Genomic DNA, 18,180 nt, shown 5'->3' on the forward strand with positions numbered 1-18,180 from the left:
TATCTCTTGGCTAGGTAGAATTGTTGCTTCATTGGGAAATGGGGGGATGGACCCCTGCTTCTAAAATGCAGGTATAAGCAAATGATCCAGACTCCAGAGGCACACAATAACTCTTGCCACTTACCCAGACCAACTCTTTTAATATATTTTTAACTTTATGGAAAATTTGAAGCTGTCAATTGCCCGAGGAAGTTCCTTTGCTGCGTGCAGAATCATCTGTAGCACCAGCCACTTGTTTCATGCACGGCAACATCAAACTGTCTAATATGGATAGGGATTTCCGTTGTCTGTTTGTATTGTCATCTCTTTCCTGTATCCATACCCACTTCTGGTCTCAAGTTGCAGCCTCTTTGTGATGTTGGGCTGGAGTGTAGATAGAGCTTTTCCTCAAAAGGTGGGCAGAGGAGCCAGTTGGCTGAACACAGAGTAGCTCATTTCACACATGGATTGGTTTAGACCAGGATATAGGGCTCTTTATTTTCAGCAGTTTTCACAAGTGATGAAAAAAGCAGCAGTTCAGCTTCCCTCATTCTGTAATTAGAAGATTGTATGCATTTGATTTGACGTAAAAATGATTCCCTTCTACTATTCATTTAGTGTCTCTTGGGAACGTGCCTTGATGTGCAGTGTCTCAAAAAGCAATATTCAAGCTTGTAAAATCCTGTGAAGAATTCTTGAACAATAGTTGAAAAGGTAAAAGAATTCCTTTTCTGGGAGTGGGGGACACAGATCCACATCTTTATTTTCTGTTCTTATTTTGCAGGCCATCCTTCTTATTAAAATGGCCAGAACATTAGGCTAGATGGGTATTTTCTTTACTACGTCTTCATTTATGTGACGTCTAGGTCACATTAGAGAATTTTGCACTTGTGGGCTTTCCCCTGAAATTCTTTACAATTCAGTTTTACAGTTGAGTTGCATACAGTGGTACCCCGCAAGACGAATGCCTCGGAAGACGAAAAACTCGCAAGACGAAAGAGTTTTTCATTTTCTGAGTTGCTTCGCAAGACGGATTTCCCTATGGGCTTGCTTCGCAAGACGAAACGTCTTGTGCCTTTTTTAAAAAACCGCCAATGCATTCCTATGGGAAACCGTCAATACACATTGGTGCTACGCAAGACGAAAAAACTCATAGAACGAAAAAACTCGCAGAACGAATTAATTTCGTCTTGCGGGGCACCACTGTATTTCTAATTGGAAGTAAGCACCATTGAAGTCAGTGGGACTTATTCCAGATGCACCCTTCTCTAGTTTCTTTTTCAGAGACCACAGTTTGCCATTGCATTTCAGCAGGCAAATTATGGTTTGCATGATCCTTCCTAGCCATGGTTTGCAATCCTGATTTGGAGGTTTTGCACAAAAGCCAAAGTAACTGATTGAAGCATGAGAAGTAGAGGGTGGAAGGAGCATGTGAACTCAAGGCTTATTCATGTTATATCAGACCATGAACTTCAGAGGACTTGGTGCATCTAATCATAATGCTTTTACAGCTCTTTCAGAATTCAGGCTGAAATCCTGTTTTAAGATAGACTGTATTTTTGCTCTGGGGTTGTTTGTTTTTTAAATTGCCGTGTTGTGGATGAGATCATAAGATGGGCTAAGGCATGCTTAAATTTAGGCTAACCAAAATAGATCATTCAGACATCAGTCGCAGCACTTGCTTTCTGCCTTCCGCTCCAACCATTTCTGATGGCCAGATTATATGTAGAATGCTTCCCGGCCTCCTCCCTGCAGGCTCTTTCCTCTAAATTCAAAATGACAGTAGAAATTCAGCTCAAATCCATGTGAAAAATGGCTTGTTGAATGATGATGAGGTTAACTGCTGCTGCACTTGGCTGTCATCTCAAAATATTCACACATGCGACTGCTGGGAGCTGAAGCCTGAAGAGTAGTGCTTTTATGCACAGATGGCAGTAGTAAGCAGCTCATGAGTACAGCAAAAAATAATAATAACTGAAGGCTGGTATTTCAGTAGGGTAGCAGAACGCATCTCAGTGTACAGCTGTCAGCTGAAATTCTGATTCTTAGTTACTCAACAGAAGACTGTTGAAGACGAAATAGCAGTTCTAAAGTTTCCAAAAAGCAAATTATGTGGTATGTTTAAGATTCCATGTATGCTGTGAAATAGTGAGGCTTCTCACAGTATGAGACAGGGATGTCACCTTGTCCCTAGCTTAATTTTGATGTGTCTTGAGTGCATCAGAAAACAGAGGCTTGCCTGATGATATAATCTGAGTAGGAAAGAACTTTCCACTTTCTGCCCTTGGATGATGTAGCATAGGAGCTCAGGGTGTGGACTAGGAAGATTCATGCCTTGACATAACTGCGAATCTACTAGGTGACCTACGCTCATATGTACTAAATATGTGGGTGATGAGAATGGGCCGCCAGGTAGAACTATGACTGGAGTGACAATATATTAGGTATTGGTTTTTAGAGGTAAGGGTGGAACCCAACGTAGCACAAGCAAACCTCTCATGTAACAGGACTTCACCTTTCTCCTCCTCCCTGCAGCTTTCCTGCCCCACAGTGTGCCTCCAAACTATTCTCTGGAAGGTCACAGGGGAAGGAGAGGAATGTGAAGTCGTGATCTGTCAGTGCAGGCTCATTCCAGGTGTTGGCAACAACTGGAGTACAGTGGTACCTCTGGTTACGAACTTCATTCGTTCCGGAGGTCCGTTCTTAACCTGAGGTACCACTTTAGCTAATGGGGCCTCCTGCTGCCGCCACGCCGCCAGCGCGCGATTTCTGTTCTCATCCTGAGGTAAAGTTCTTAACCCGAGGTATTACAGTGGTGCCCCGCAAGACGAATGCCTCGCAAGACGGAAAACCCGCTAGACGAAAGGGTTTTCCGTTTTCAGAGGTGCTTCGCAGGACGAATTTCTCTATGGGCTTGCTTCGCAAGACAAAAATGTCTTGTGATTCTTGAGGTTTTTTTTGCTCCCCACCCCCTTTTTCTAAGGCGCTAAACTGCTAATAGCCTTTTAGCAGCTAATCCGCTAATCCCTTAAGCCTTTAATAGCCGCTAATAGCCGCTAAACCGCTAATAGCGCTAATCCGCTAATAGGGTTGCTTCGCAAGACGAAAAAACCGCTAGACGAAGAGACTCGCGGAACGGATTAATTTCGTCTTGCGAGGCACCACTGTACTTCCGGGTTAGCGGAGCCTGTAACCCGAAGTGTTTGTAACCTGAGGTGTTTGTAACCTCAGGTACCACTGTATCTGCTATGGTGTAAAAAAAATAATTCAGGAAAGCAGTATATTACTGTTTTTTAAAATATTTTTTAAAAAGTTGGGCATCCAGTGCTGAAGGAGGACACAGGTTCAACCTTGGAACCCCTAATCTTGTAGGAAAAAATTGTGGCATTGTGGGTGTGGAATGACTCCCCATTTGTCATCGTCCAACCCCCTGCAATGCAGGAACCATGACAGATAGCTTATTCAACCTCTACTTAAAAACTTCTAATGGAGGAGAAGCCACAACCTCCCAAGGAAGTCCGTTCTACTGTCAGAAATGCTCTTCCTGAGATTTATTCGGAATCTCCTTTCTTAGAGTTTGAATCCATTGGTTTGAGGGTGAGACTGTGAAGATGGAAGCCCTCCAACTGGGAGGAAGGCAGCATATGGGCCTGTTGTAGGACACTGCTGTTGTGTCCTGGCAAAGGATGCAGCCTGATTCTGTTTTGAAAGAAACATACTCTGCCTCTGTTTTTTCAGCTTCTTGTTATGCTTCAGGCAGAATTTGGTAAAAGCTTTTCCTGCTAGAATTACATTTCTAGGCACTGCTGGTAACCCAGGAACTCCTAGTTTATGGACACCTGCTTCTTAAGAAACTTTGTGCTTCATTGACCTACTTCTTGGTAGAGCTTAAAGCCCTCTAGGCCAGTAGCCTTCAATGTTTTCAGTCAAGGGATCCACCTTTCACTGAAACATGCATTTGGGGACTCCTCTTTTTAAATCATATATTTGTATGATCTCTCCACTTCCCTAGCTGTAGCCATGCCAGGAGATAGTTTCTGCGTACAGAAATAGGCTATATCCCAATCACTTATAAAATTCCTGTTGTGAATGTACTTTTTGTTGTGACAATAGGTGTTGTTCCTCCTTCTGCTCCAACTCACCTTTTTCCTCCAGCAGCTGGTGGGAAAGTCATGATCCAAACAGGAAAACAAGAAGCAACATGAGAAATAATTATTTTTGCGAGGCTCAAGCTTCCCTAGCCTTTTAACGTTGGCTGTCCTTTATAAAAACACTTACTGGGTTTCCCATTTGACTCTGTCCCTCCTTGTTTGTCTTCCTTAGCTGTATACTAAGTGTTGGTTTTACTATAAGCTCATTTCTTTATTGTGTTTCTAAAATTTAGAGTCTAAGTCTTGGAGAATAAAATAGGAACCTCCCCCCCAAAGTTTAAGGAGCCTCATCTTCTCATGTTTGAGAATATGTTATCAGAGAGACTGTATTTTTGTCATCTGTTTTGGACAGCCAGTATGGTGTAGTGGATAATGCAGGGTGAAGAACCTCCAGATTTTGGACTCCAGTTCCCCTCATCCCTGATTATTGGTTATGCTGTCAGAGGTTGATGAGAGTTGGAGTCAAGCAACATCTGGAGGACCATAGAGTCTCCACCCCTTGGATAGAGTACTGGACTGGGACCAAGGAAAACAGGTGCAATCCTTGTTCTGCCACGAGGCTCATTCTGGCTTTTTAGATACTGTCCCCTGAAATATTCAGTGATAACATGTGGTGGGATATTCTGGAGTGGGTGGGAGGCTTATCTCCCAGCTAAATTGACATCGCATGTTTGTTGAAAGGATAAAATATGGAGGGTTGAAGGGGGAGGACCATGTCTGTCAATGTGAGTTCCTTGGAAGAAAGGCGGAATTTAAACAGTGATACATTGATTAAAGAAAGCCATCATAAGTTGTTGTTTTTTCAACAATGCACACTCTGAACCTGTTTTGTTTAAGGTTGAAAGGGGAGAAAGAACCACCAACAGCTCGGCTAGGAAATTCTTGGATTTTATTACTGTGCCCTGATGGTTGCAGTGTAACGGTATTGAGCGCCCGCATTCTCTGGAGCTCGGAGAATTGGAATCTCAGGGCACCTGTTTCAGAAACGTTTCTACAGTGGAATTGTTCGGCAGTTTCCATGGCAATAAACTTGCCTCGTGGAACGGGTACAATGGCACTCCACATTTAGATCAGCCGCTTTCGGCACTGCTTTTCAAAACCTTAAACTTCATTTTGGTCAAACCACCCTAAGGATTGTAAGAGCCTGTGCTTGTCACAGTGCAGACTGACTCGCGGTCTCACAGGCCATGGCGGTGCCCTGTTAAGGACACGGATGCCCTTAAAGAAAAAAAGAATGCTCCAGGCCTTCCGTCTGAGTACCTGGTTTCTTTGACAGATCAATAAGCCTTCAGTGCTGCTTACACAAGATTAATAGCACATGTTGTAAAGGTACAAAGCTCAATAGCTTTATTTCCTGCAGACCTAGGCACTTACAAAGGGAGCGTAAAAGTGATTGATAGCGATGCAGCTTGGAGAATGTAAAAATGTCTTGCCGCTGTCATGTTGCAATGTTAGATAGCTTGCAAGTGGGGACTTGCAAAAAACTTCTGGGCAGGGGCGATGCAAAGAGGAGATGCTTTCCCCCTTTTAGCTATTCCTCCCACCACCCGTGTGCGCTTCGTGCCTCTGTGGGGACCACCACTGCAGCTCATTGGCTGGTGCTGTGATGCATATGGCTCAAGCCAGAGGCCATTTCTCCAGGTTTGGCTGCATGGAGAAAGCCTTGGTTGTCTCACTGCACAAGCCGGGAAGCGTCATCCTTGAAGAACGGGGCTGCGGTGGGGTCCCTAGGCATGGAGCCAGTTCTGGGACAGCTGCTTGAACGTAAGAAGATCCCTGATGAATCAACCCAATGGCCCATCTAGCTCAGCATCCTGCGCTCACAGTGGCCAACCAAATGCCTGTGGGAATCTCACAAACAGGACCTGAATGCCACATCACTCTCCCCTCCTGGGGTTTCCAGCCACTGATATTCAGAAGCATGACTGCCTCCAAAAAGTGGAGGTCAAACTAGTGAAGCTAGTAGCCATTGATAGTCTTACTTTCCAGGGATTTATTTAATCCTCTTTTCAAGCCATCCAAGTTGGTGGACTGCCTCTTGTGGGAGCTAATTCCTGTTGATCTATGCACTGTGCGGAGAAGTGCTTTCTTTTGTTCTAAATCTTCCAACCTTCATGAGTTACAGCATTAGGAGAGAGGGAGCAAAACTCATTTCTTCATGACATGCGTACAGTATTGTTAACTTCCAGGATCATGTTGCCTCCTGATTTGATTCAAGTATGTTCACACATTGTCCTTTATGCCAGGGTTGGTGATCCTGTGGCTTGTCAGATGATCTTGGACCCCCATGTTCCATCATTCTCAGCGAGCATAACCAGTGGTGACGATGGACATTGTAGTCAACAACATCTAGAGGGCCGCAGGGTTCCTACTGCTGCTTTATGCAGACATCTACTTGGGTGGGGGGAGGTTATTGCCTTTGTTTGTTACAATGGTATGCATCTTTGTGGTTTTTATCTTGTAAATCGCCCTGCGATGCTCGGATGAAGGGTGTTGTAGAAATTCCATAAACAATAAATAAATAATCCGAGTGAAAATGGTGGGTTGGAGCCTCCTGCTGCCATCCTTCTCACTAGACAAGTTCACTATTCCCAGTTTGTCATGTAACAGGATCAATTTGTGTTGCCCCTAATGTTTTTTAGGGGGCTAGATGGCTCTGCCAAATTAATTCCAAGCATAAGGTTCCAGTTTAAGTTGAAAGTTGTAATTTAGCCGATTTAAAACGCATGCCACCAGTGCAGGGGCTGGGGCGATTACTAAGAAATTGTATGAACCTCATAGGAGAGTTCTAGGGATTTGAGATTGGGAGAACACTCTGGCAGGCATCCATCACCTCTGACTCTCAGGCTGGCATGTTTAGCCTGGAGAAGAGGAGGTTAAGGGGTGATATGATAGCCATGTTCAAATATATAAAAGGATGTCACATAGAGGAGGGAGAAAGGTTGTTTTCTGCTGCTCCAGAGAAGTGGACACGGAGCAATGGATCCAAACTACAAGAAAGAAGATTCCACCTAAACATTAGGAAGAACTTCCTGACAGTAAGAGCTGTTCGACAGTGGAATTTGCTGCCAAGGAGTGTGGTGGAGTCTCCTTCTTTGGAGGTCTTTAAGCAGAGGCTTGACAACCATATGTCAGGAGTGCTCTGATGGTGGTTCCTGCTTGGCAGGGGGTTGGACTCGATGGCCCTTGTGGTCTCTTCCAACTCTATGATTCTATGATTCTACAGAGGCTGTTTTCTTCACGTTGAGCTGAACTCTGTTTCCGGTATTTGCTAGCTGTGTGAGCAGTGTTAGAAACTCCGATACATAAACTAGGCGCCAAATGGCTTGTTAAACCAAGATTGCAGTTGCCAAAACAGAATGCCTAGCTGCCATTTTGGGGTAAGATGGCTTGAAAGTCGTATTTTTCGATATGACTTTTTGGTTCCTGAAATTCATTCTGATCGTGCAGATAAAATATAATGGATAGAATTCTACAGGATTTGTTGCTAGTGTGTGAAAACAGCCAGGATCCAAGGATCAGCAGGCATGCATCTCCGGTGGAGACTTCAGGTGCCATCCTGGCGCCTGGGCATCTTCACTTGGTTGCAAGTGGCCAATAGCCAGGCACGAAATGCTTAACATTGAGAGACTACTTCAGTGATTGGTGGCCATGACTGGGAAAGTGACAACGTTTCTATGGGAATGCACAAGCACATCCTATGACAGGGTTGCATACCAATTGCCTGTTTCATTTAACAGGGTATTTGAGCAGAAGGTTAATCCTCATAAATAAAAAAAAAACTTAATGAAACCTGCTCTTCCGCTTGGCAATTAGTTCAGCTTGAGCAGAATATGTGACTCTTGAGTTGGCTTTCCAGAAAAGAAAATCTGCTCGCGCTATGATTACCTTTGCTAGATTCCTTGACCCTCGTGAGGACTGATCTCCATGTAGTTGACATGTTATGTTTCTGTGTTGCTTTTCCATTAGAGCAAGTCCATTTCCTAACCCTATAGTTAAGGTAAAAATTAAATTTCAAATCCTCTACTTTATTCTTGTTTTGAGCAAGTACGCAGGACAAAGTACATGGGATGTCTTAACGTCTCTTTGATTCATATCTCCTGGACCTGCTCTTATTCTTCTTAATTTTATTAGTATATTTAGATTGTCTGGACGTGGTGTCAAACTTTGGGCAGTGGAATGCTTCAATTATCCATGTTTGGCTCTGTCCCCTGTATTTCTTGGGAAACTACCTGCTAGTTGAACCGAACGATCTGTTCTAAATGAGGCTCTTGGAATCTGTATTTTCAGGTAGTGCTGAAGATCATCAAGCATTACCAGGAAGAAGGCCAGGGCAATGAAGTGGTCCAGGGTGTGCTGCTGGGGCTAGTGGTGGAAGACAGGCTCGAAATCACCAACTGCTTTCCGTTCCCCCAGCATACAGAGGATGACGCCGACTTTGATGAAGGTAACAATTCACAATAATCATGTTTAAAGTCTCACTCTGGGGCTATCATGCCTGCTGAAAACACTGTAAATTGGAGACCACATGGGAGAAGGAACCTACCACTAACATGTTCTGTTAGGTAGGTTCTCCTTGGGGAAATAAGTGTCTTTAGTACAGGGGTAGCCAATGTGGTGGCTACCAAAGTGGAGCTGGGACTCCAACTCCCATAAGGCCCAGCCTGCACTACCAGTGGTCTGGAATGATGGGAGCTGTAGTTCCGCAGCATTGGAAGAACACCCCATTGGCTGCCCCTGCTCTGTTTGAGAGGTATATGTAATGTAAGGTAGGGACAGGTCCTCTGGTGTATCGCTGGCCCATTCTGTTGTGCTGCCTGCTGGTTATTGGGCCACTTGAAAAGCATGTTGGATTGGGTGAAGCTTGCTCCAGAAGGAATTCTTTTGTTTTTAAGCAGGGCTGGGGGGCAGGAAGAGGGAGCAAGCATCAAAGAAATGGCAACAAGAAGAAGGCAATCTCCAGCTCTTCTGGTAATGCGCTGTTTATTTAGCCCAATGCATTTTGGAGAAGTCTCCTTCATCAGAAGCTGTATGAACAGTTCAGTTGTTTCTTCTTCATTAAATTGGTATATTACCCCTGAAAGGTAGATTTCAGGGAGGTTTACAACACAAAACAACAACAACATAAAATTACAATATACATAAAAAAGTAATGAAAATAAGAACAAAAACAAACCATTAACACACACAACACATTTAAAAGGGCACCTGATGTCTATCAGCCAAAGCCCTGGTTGAAGAGATGTATAACGAAGGCACCAGCTGGGCCTTCCTGGGGAGAGCATTCCACAAACAGGGAGCCACTGCAGAGAAGGCCTGCTCTGATGTTGCTTCCCTCCAGACTTCTCATAGGGAAGGCACATGAAGAAGGGCCTCAGAGGATGATCTCAGTTTCTTAGCTCCAACAATATCTATATCCGTATGGTAGTATTGCCATGAGATCAGAGTTGTCTGTGGAAACACAACAAGCATATTTGTTAATCGTTGGATGAACAAATCTGGAGGAGCCCTCCAGATGTTGGATACCCTAGGTGGACAAGTGTTGGGCAGAGCCAGAAGTGTTCTGCTTCAGTTTCTACCATAACCACCTCAGTTTAGAAGCCATGAATTCACAAGATGGCTTTAGGTAAGTTTCAACCTTAGTTGCTGCCCCGACCTATGGGGCTAATACTGTTCTACTTTACTTAACTGCTATAATTGTTGTTGAAATAAAGAAGGTATGGTGTGTTATAAATACTATTATTCCTTATAAATTTTGTACATTTTGAGCTTTGAAGTGCCAAACGATAAATATAGGTGGCATTTACAAAGAAAATTCATATTGCTGTTCTAAAGATCTGGTTAACTTTGCTTATACCTGTTGATTTAAAAAAAGCTAGCATTTTATATCTTGTTCCTAAATCAGAAAGCATTTGCGTCTTTCTTAGTATCTCTGTGGAGCATTGTTCTTCTTTGCTAAAAATTATTGTTACTCCAACACAGTTTCCCTACTGTGTTGTGTCTTGTATCTAAATTTATCTCCTGGGCTCTGATAAATTCTTAACTCAAGGTTTTCTAGCATAAGCTGAGAAAATCGCATACATAAAAACTGTAAAAAATAGGGGTGGGTATCTTGTTTGACACCGAGAAATACATTCCAAATGTGCCATTGCCTATTAAAATATGCCTCTGCAGTCAAGAGGATTTGTGACTTCTCAAAAAAAATGAAAGCTGCATGCTTTCAGATTCTGTCTTGGCCTTGAAGGCCCTAGAAAAGTATCAGCAGGGTAACCAATCCCATTTCAGCCGGGTAGGCATGCACCGCAGTACAATGGTACCTCGGGTTACAGACGCTTCAGGTTACAGACTCCGCTAACCCAGAAATATTACCCCGGGTTAAGAACTTTGCTTCAGGATGAGAACAGAAATCGTGTGGCGGCAACGGGAGGCCCCATTAGCTAAAGTGGTGCTTCAGGTTAAGAAAAGTTTCAGGTTAAGAAAGGACCTCCGGAATGAATTAAGTACTTAACCCGAGGTACCACTGTACTGTAATTCAGCCCTAGGTTCCTAATGTCCTATTCAGATTTCAGCTCCGTGCAGATACTTTGGATTGCTCTTTCTTCCTATTGGCAAATGGTTAAGAATAAGATAGATGATGACGATCCCTAAAATCGCTAGGGGCAAACATTGCAAGTCAAGCGGCCTGCCCCCAGGCTTGCAGGCTCAGGGTAGAAATGGGGCATGTTTGGGAGGAAAGCAGAGCAAAATGAAGCAGCCAGATGTGTCTCAGGGAGGCACTTCAGTGTAATAATAACATTCAGTGTCAGGTGGAGGAGCAATTGTAATGTAGGAAGGACTCTGCTAGGGAGAAGGGATTTGGGAGAGAGGAGTACAGAGGGCAATCTTAGGTGGAAGCAGAAGGTTGTACCTGCCTTAGAGCAAATATTGTGAGGAGGAGCATATGGGGGATGGGGAAGGGAGGGTAGATTGGAATGATTGAGAAGCTTGAAAGGAAGGACTAAGGCTGGTAGCCAATGCACATGCTCCATTAGCATAAAGATTTCTGCATACTCAACATAGCTCCCTCCACTTTTAAATAAAATAAAAAAAAACCTTTATTGTCACTACACCGCCTGTGTGCAGTGAAATTAAACGAGCCCCCCTGCCATACACTCAGTTTTGTTCGCACTCTGTGTGCCTGTCGGAAGTCAATTGCACCACTATTTTTTCCCCATTTTCTACACACATGTGCTGCGCCTTCCCCAAATCTGCTCTGAAGGGCTTGGAGAAATCTGGGAGGACAGATTTTGGAGGCTTGTGGGAAGAGGAAGGAGAGGGGGAGTTTCATTGCACAGCCAAAAATCCTTGTGCTGTTGGAATGATTTCTCTGAATAGCACCCAAGTAGCTTAACCTTCTTGAACTCTCTGCCTAGGCAGTCGCCTTGGTTGTACTGTTTACAAGGCCTGCTAAAAACCTTTCTCTTTAGGCAAGCCTACCTGCCACATGTATATAACTGTTGGTTTTATCTTTATTTTGTTTTGTCTACTTGTTTCCAAAGCCCATTGATTTTACTGGCACTCTCCTAGGAGTGTTATGTATCATTTTTGTAAACCACTTGGGTTTTGTTTTATTAAGCGGAATCTGAATCTCGGTAGATTGTGTATTTATTTATATAAGTTGAGAAGAGAGGAAGACAGAGAAGAGAACTTGTAGCACCTGGCAATATCTGTGTGCATGCTCACACTTGAGGAAGACAAACTCCCTTGGCAATAGGGAAGGGGAGGTATCTGCATGTGAGGCAGAAAATAGAAAGGCTGTGAGGCAGAAAGTGTTAGCAAAGCTCCAGTTGTACACTGGAGGTGGCAAATCTGTGTCACGTTCTCCCGGTTGATGTTGCTATATTCCAGCTCCCATCAGCACCGGCCAGCATGCTCAGTGATCGGGGATGATGGAGCCACAACATTTGTTGACTCCGGGCTCTCGGTTCCTGCTGTATGCACGTACAGTGGTGCCCCGCAAGACGAATGCCTCGCAAGACGGAAAACCCGCAAGACGAAAGGGTTTTCCGTCTGCAGAGGCGCTTCGCAAGACGAATTTCCCTATGGGCTTGCTTCGCAAGACGAAAAATGACGAAAAAAAAATTTTTTTTTTTTTTTGCTCCAAAACCCCTTATTCTGAATCGCTAAGCTGCTAAAAGCATTTTAGCAGCAAAACCGCTAATCCCCCCCCTAAAAAAGCCGTTTTTAGCCCTTTTTTAGCCAATAGCGCTAATAGCGCTACTCCGTCAATGGGCTTGCTTCACAAGACGAAAAAACCGCAAGACGAAAAGACTCCCGGAACGGATTCTTTTCGTCTTGCGAGGCACCACTGTATCTTTTTCGATCCTGGCCCTTACGAAAGTAGCCCGAGCAACTTCAGAAGGCTTGGAAAAGTCAAAGCAAACATTCCATACGTTTATAGTATAATTGTTCACGTGGCAAAAGTCTGCATGTTCACATTGAGCCACTGTTTCTTTTAAATTATGGTTTGATGTGAGTGTGCAAACCGTCCTGTTTCAATCTTCACGGTGCAATCTTAATTGTTAAGGTTGCATTAGACATGTAAGTGGAACATGTTTCTAGACCACAGAGCCATACCCTTCATTTTGGGGCATGAAATAACACTTCAGGTACAGAACTAAATCAAAAATTCCATACAGAAGCAGATCTAAAGGCCTTACCATGTAGAGATAGAAGTTGAAAAAGAGAAATGGGTACATAAAAAAGAGGGGGGGGTTACTGGGGTGAGAGGAGGTCATGTGGAACACCATGGCTCCACTTTTTGAATCCAGAAATGTCTGTAGGCAAGCTCTGCTGGTTTTTAAATTCTCCCCATATCCCGAGGACTGCTAACTTGCCTGATGGGAAGTGGGCAGAGATGAATGTGAAGGATGCTGAAGTCCTCAGGAGCACAAATGCTTATGAGGTGCTAACTTTGTAATGCAGTTCTGTGTCTGTTCTGTTCACACTCCCTTTTAGAGCTCTTGAGCAGCAAGTCTTTTATATAAACTGAGATTAGACTTTGCAAGAAAAACCCTTCTACTCCATTTGATGGCGATCTTAGGAACTGTACTGTCAAAACTATCATCTCTGAGAAATGAATAATCTATTCAGATGAATCATCTCCTCCAACACTGCTCTCCCAAGACCCCAAACCCACATTGGCCTGATTATTAAGTGAGCACTTGTCTCTCCAAAACTGTAGAAAACTCCTACAAGGAACTAGATTTAAAGCTTTTGTAACTGTAAAACAGGGGTAGCAGCCAGTGTGCGGTACCCGGATTTGGTCGGGCTGCAACTCTGCCATCCCTGACCCTTGGCCAACTCTGGATGGAGTCCAGCAGCAGCTTACGGAGAGGGATAGCCCATGTTGTCTATTCCTATGTTAAAAGCACACTGCACTCAATGCAGGACAGTGAACACTTAGGTTGCAAACGTGATCCATGTGGGATGCATATTCGCAACCCGCAGCAGCGCGTCTGTGCATGCACGGGTTGCGATTTGGCGCTTATGTGCATGCACATAGTGCGATTTAATGCTTCTGCACATGCGCGACCCCCGAAACCCGGTACTTCCGGGTTTTGGCGGGTCGGTAACCCGAAAAAACGTGACCTGAAGTGTCTGTAACCCGGGGTATGACTGTAAAGGCCACCACTCAGTGGTGTGATGTTGTCCTCTTTATCCTGCAGTCTTAAATTAACACTGTGCTGGCAGTTGTGGCTTGTACCTGTAAATGGCTGCTCTCAGATTGGAAAGGTTAAGTGTAGTAGTCTATAAGGAAGGCAGTGGTTTCTCAGGTACTTGGGGCCTGTTTCTTAGTGATGTCTGTCCATTCTTGGTGTGGCTCTGTGGTTTGGGAGAGAGCCTGCTGCACATGCATGGCCAATACAGTGGTACCTCAGGTTACAGACTCCGCTAAAGGTTACAGACGCTTCAGGTTACAGACTCCGCTAAGCCAGAAAAAGTGCCTCAGGTTAAGAACTTTGCTTCAGGATGAGAACAGAAATTGTGTGGCGGCAGTGGGAGGCTCCATTAGCTAAAGTGGTACCTCAGGTTAAGAACAGTTTCAGGTTAAGAACAGATCTCCAGAACGAATTAAGTTCTTAACCCGAGGTACCACTGTACTAGGCTACTCCATGGAGGCTTTCATTGTGGCTTTCCAAAGAACCCGATGCCGAGCAGGTATTCTGCAGCTTTTCATCTGCTGATTGTGAACCCTTTGGGGTATAAGGAGTCAACTCTCAGTGTGAACTTGCCAAAGAGAGCGGGAATGAGATTTATCAGCTCTGTGAATTTCCTCAGACAGAGCAGACAATAAATCTAGAACAAACAATATAATTCTTCATTTAAACTTTTATCTTTTATGTTGTTAACGGAAAGGCTTTTCTGTGGGGCTTCAAAAGCATATTACTTTGAATTATTTTCTCACATGCCTCCATTGGGATCTTTTCCCCTCAAGATGATGGCTCATCTGCTACAATTCCTTTTACTTGACAAGCTACAAAATAAATCTATTTCGGGCAATTAAGCAAGGCTGTTATAAGAACTGAAAGGAAAATTGAGACAAGGTGGGGTTGTTTTTTTTAAAATGGGCTGTTTATTAAAAGCCCCATTAGGGGGCACTGTTACCCAGCTTAAAACCAGTCACGTCTCATTTGTGTATGCTGGCTGTGTTAGGAGTGAGGCTCGCAAACGGGTGCCGGCAGAGCCGGGTGGGAAAAGGAGAGCTATTTTCATTTGCTAAGGTTCGACTACTGTTTTATACAACCAGGTTCTGTAAGCATGATACACAGCGCATTGTTTTAAATATCTGTCCGATAAATTTGCTGGCTGTCCTTTCAGGCAAACTCTGCTAGCTTAGAAAGCGCAGGTGGTTAAGGTAATCTCTGCAAACCAGTGTGGATTTATCTCAGAACTCTGTGTAAAACCCAACACAGTTCTTCCACTCTGCTCTAATAAACCCCTTTAGGGACAGACCATGGGTACATCAGACGCCACCTGTTCCTCCGCAAATGAATAACCACTGTAATTTCCATCTTGCTTCAGTCTCAAGATCTTACCTTAACATTACCTTACCTTACAGTATCATCACAAGCTGAACGAAACCTAGTGGTGGGGAAGGGCTGTAGGGTTGGTGGCACAGTGGGTTAGTGCGCCTGGCTGCTAACCAGAAGGTTAGTGGCTCAAGCCCACCCAGGGATGGTTGTGGGCAGGATTCCTGCACTTCAGGAGGCTGGACTAGATGACCCTTTGGGATCCCTTCCAATGCTGACAATTCTGTCAGAGGATAGTAGAAACACAGGACTGCATGAAATCATCGGCAGTGTTCAAAATTAGCCAGGCACATTTTGCAACCGATGTGGGTCCAATGCTGACCCTGTGCCACATTGGCGACTAACATCTCCATCTGCCTGGCCCCTCCAGCTTTCTTAGGCAGGTAAGTAGGAGAGCTTATTTATTGCATTCACCATATTTTTTGCTATATATGACGCAATTTTTCCCTCCTAAAAAGTAAGGGGAAATGTGTGTGCGTCTTATAGAGCGAATGCAGGCGGGCGGCTCTGCTCAGTGCTCCCTTTAAAGAGCCGCACACACGCTCTGCAAGCTCTTTAAAGGGAGTGTGGCTCTTGGGGGAGCCTTCCACTGCCCTCAAGAGGCTTTGCGGGGCTATCGCATAAGCCAGGACAGCAAGCGGGATGGCTGCGCAGTGATCCGGCTTGCTGTCCTGGCTTCTGCCTTAGCTGCGTGCAGCCTCTCCCGGGTAGGGAGATGAAGGCTTCCCCTTCCCAGGAGTGGCTGCACGTGGCTATCCCATAAGCCAGGACAGCAAGAGGCTATCCCAGAAGCCAGATCCCTCTTGCTGTTCCGGCTTCTGGGATTCAGAATATATTTTTTTCTTGTTTTCCTCCTCCAAAAACTAGGTGCGTCTTATGGTCTGGCGCGTCTTATAGAGCGAAAAATACAGTATACCCCACCTTTTTCTCCTGGGGGTACAGGGTTTACCTCACTCCTCAGTTAATCCTCACAATGACCCTGTGAGGTAGGTTAAGAGGCTCTGAGTGTCCCAAGGTCCCCCATTGAACTTCCTGAGTGGGGACTTGAACCCTGATCTCCCAGGTCCTAGTCGGACACTCTAAGGACTACACCACACTGGCTTCCTGGAGTACTTCTTCTATGGGACAGGTCTATGAATTAAGTAGGTAAATGAATATGGGTAAAGAAAAATGTCACTTAGGGAAGGATCTGAAATATTTTCCTTGAAGCTTGAATTTGATTTATTCTGGATTGTTTTATTTGATGTTTCAATGTGTTGTATACCACTTTGAAATTTTTTCTTTAAAATATAAAGTGGTACAGAAATGAAATGAATAATAATAATAATAAATCTCATTGGAGGAAAAAAGACGCCTAGACATTCTGTTTTGGCGACCATAACCTAGGTTATTAATAATAATAATAATAATAATAATAATAATAATAATAATAATAATTAATAATAATAATAATTTATTTATACCCTGCCCATCTGGCTGGGCTTCCCCAGCCACTCTGGGCAGCTTCCAAAAAAAATATATTAAAATACTGTAATACATCAAACATTAAAAGCTTCCCTAAACAGGGCTGCCTTCAGATGTCTTCGAAAAGTCTGGTAGTTGTTGTTCTCTTTGACATCTGGTGGGAGGGCGTTCCACAGGGAGGGCGCCACTACCGAGAAGGCCCTCTGTAACTTGGCTTCTCGCAGTGAGGGAACCACCAGAAGGCCCTTGGTGCTGGACCTCAGTGTCCGGGTAGAATGATTGGGGGGGGGGAGACGCTCCTTCAGGTTAAAGATGCCATTTGGTGATTAGCTTATATATCTGAGTTTCTAACCCTGAAAATTCTTCCTTCTAGCTCAGAACTGCCTACAGTCTGTACTGACTGGGAGCAGCTCTTGAGGCTTTCAGGCAAGAGTCTCTTTCAGCCTTGCCTGGAGATGCCAGGGATTAAAGCGGGGGCCATTTTTCATGCACTCTTCCACTGACCTGTGACCATTTCAAACCTGGTGTTTCAACGTACACATTAACTGCAACTGAGAGCAGCAGCCCAACCTATTCTTAGTAGCGTTTGATTTTAAAAAGCGTGAAGTCATCACACTCCGCTTTCCCTGTCCCTTACTGGCTGCTGCTTGTGGAGGCTTGGAAATTCTGAGCATGGTGATATCACAGCAGGCATTGGCTTTCATAGGCGTTACTAGGGAGGAGCCAATATCCTTTTCATAACACCTCCTTTGGATCTTAAGTGACGTCCGTATTATTATTATTTTACCTTTGATAAGTAGCCTATTTCAGATAATGCATTATAATGCTGCTTTTGCATTTCATCTATAACTGGCTGTGTAGCATTCATAAGAACGTAAGAATAATAGAATCTTAGAATTATAGCATTGGAAGGGACACTGAGGATCATCTAGTCCAGCCCCTCTGCAAAGCAGGAATAGGCAGCTATCCCATGTGGGGATTGAACCGGAGTGATCAGCACCGCACTCTAACCCAGGCTTCCTCAACCTCAGCACTCCAGATGTTTTTGGCCTACAACTCCCATGATCCTTAGCTAGCAGGACCAGTGGTCAGGGGTGCTGGAAATCGTAGTCTCAAAACTTCTAGAAGGCCGAGGTTGAGGAAGCCGGCTCTAACCAGCTGAGCTATCCAGGCCCTGCTGCATTAGGCCCCTTAGTCCACCCAGATGCCCAGAGGAGGTCCACAAGCAATCCCAGTGCATCAGCCTTCATCTTGTCTGTGGTTCCCAGCAGCTGCTGTTCAAAGGCATACTGCCTCCAAAAGTGGTCAAATCGTAGTCGCATAATAATAATAATAATAATAATAATAATAATAATAATTTATTATTTATACCCCGCCCATCTGGCTGAGTTTCCCCAGCCACTCTGGACGGCTCCCAATCAAGTGTTAAAAACAGTACAGCCTTAAATATTAAAAACTTCCCTGAACAGGGCTGCCTTCAGATGTCTTTTAAAGATAGTATAGCTGCTTATTTC

General features: G+C 44.3%; 1 protein-coding gene across 1 annotated transcript in view; it reads left to right on the forward strand.

Moving 5' to 3' along the window:
• Positions 1-18,180, forward strand: part of EIF3H (eukaryotic translation initiation factor 3 subunit H) — a 71,582-nt gene that overhangs the window by 6,722 nt on the left and 46,680 nt on the right. Inside the window, exon 2 of the mRNA XM_083450640.1 lies at positions 8,421-8,577. Within this exon, the coding sequence (XP_083306766.1) occupies positions 8,421-8,577 (157 nt within the window). The remainder of the gene's footprint in view (positions 1-8,420; positions 8,578-18,180) is intronic.

The sequence above is a fragment of the Podarcis tiliguerta genome, assembly GCF_965153285.1.
Source record: "Podarcis tiliguerta genome assembly, chromosome: 7".
Taxonomy (NCBI): Eukaryota; Metazoa; Chordata; class Lepidosauria; order Squamata; family Lacertidae; genus Podarcis; species Podarcis tiliguerta.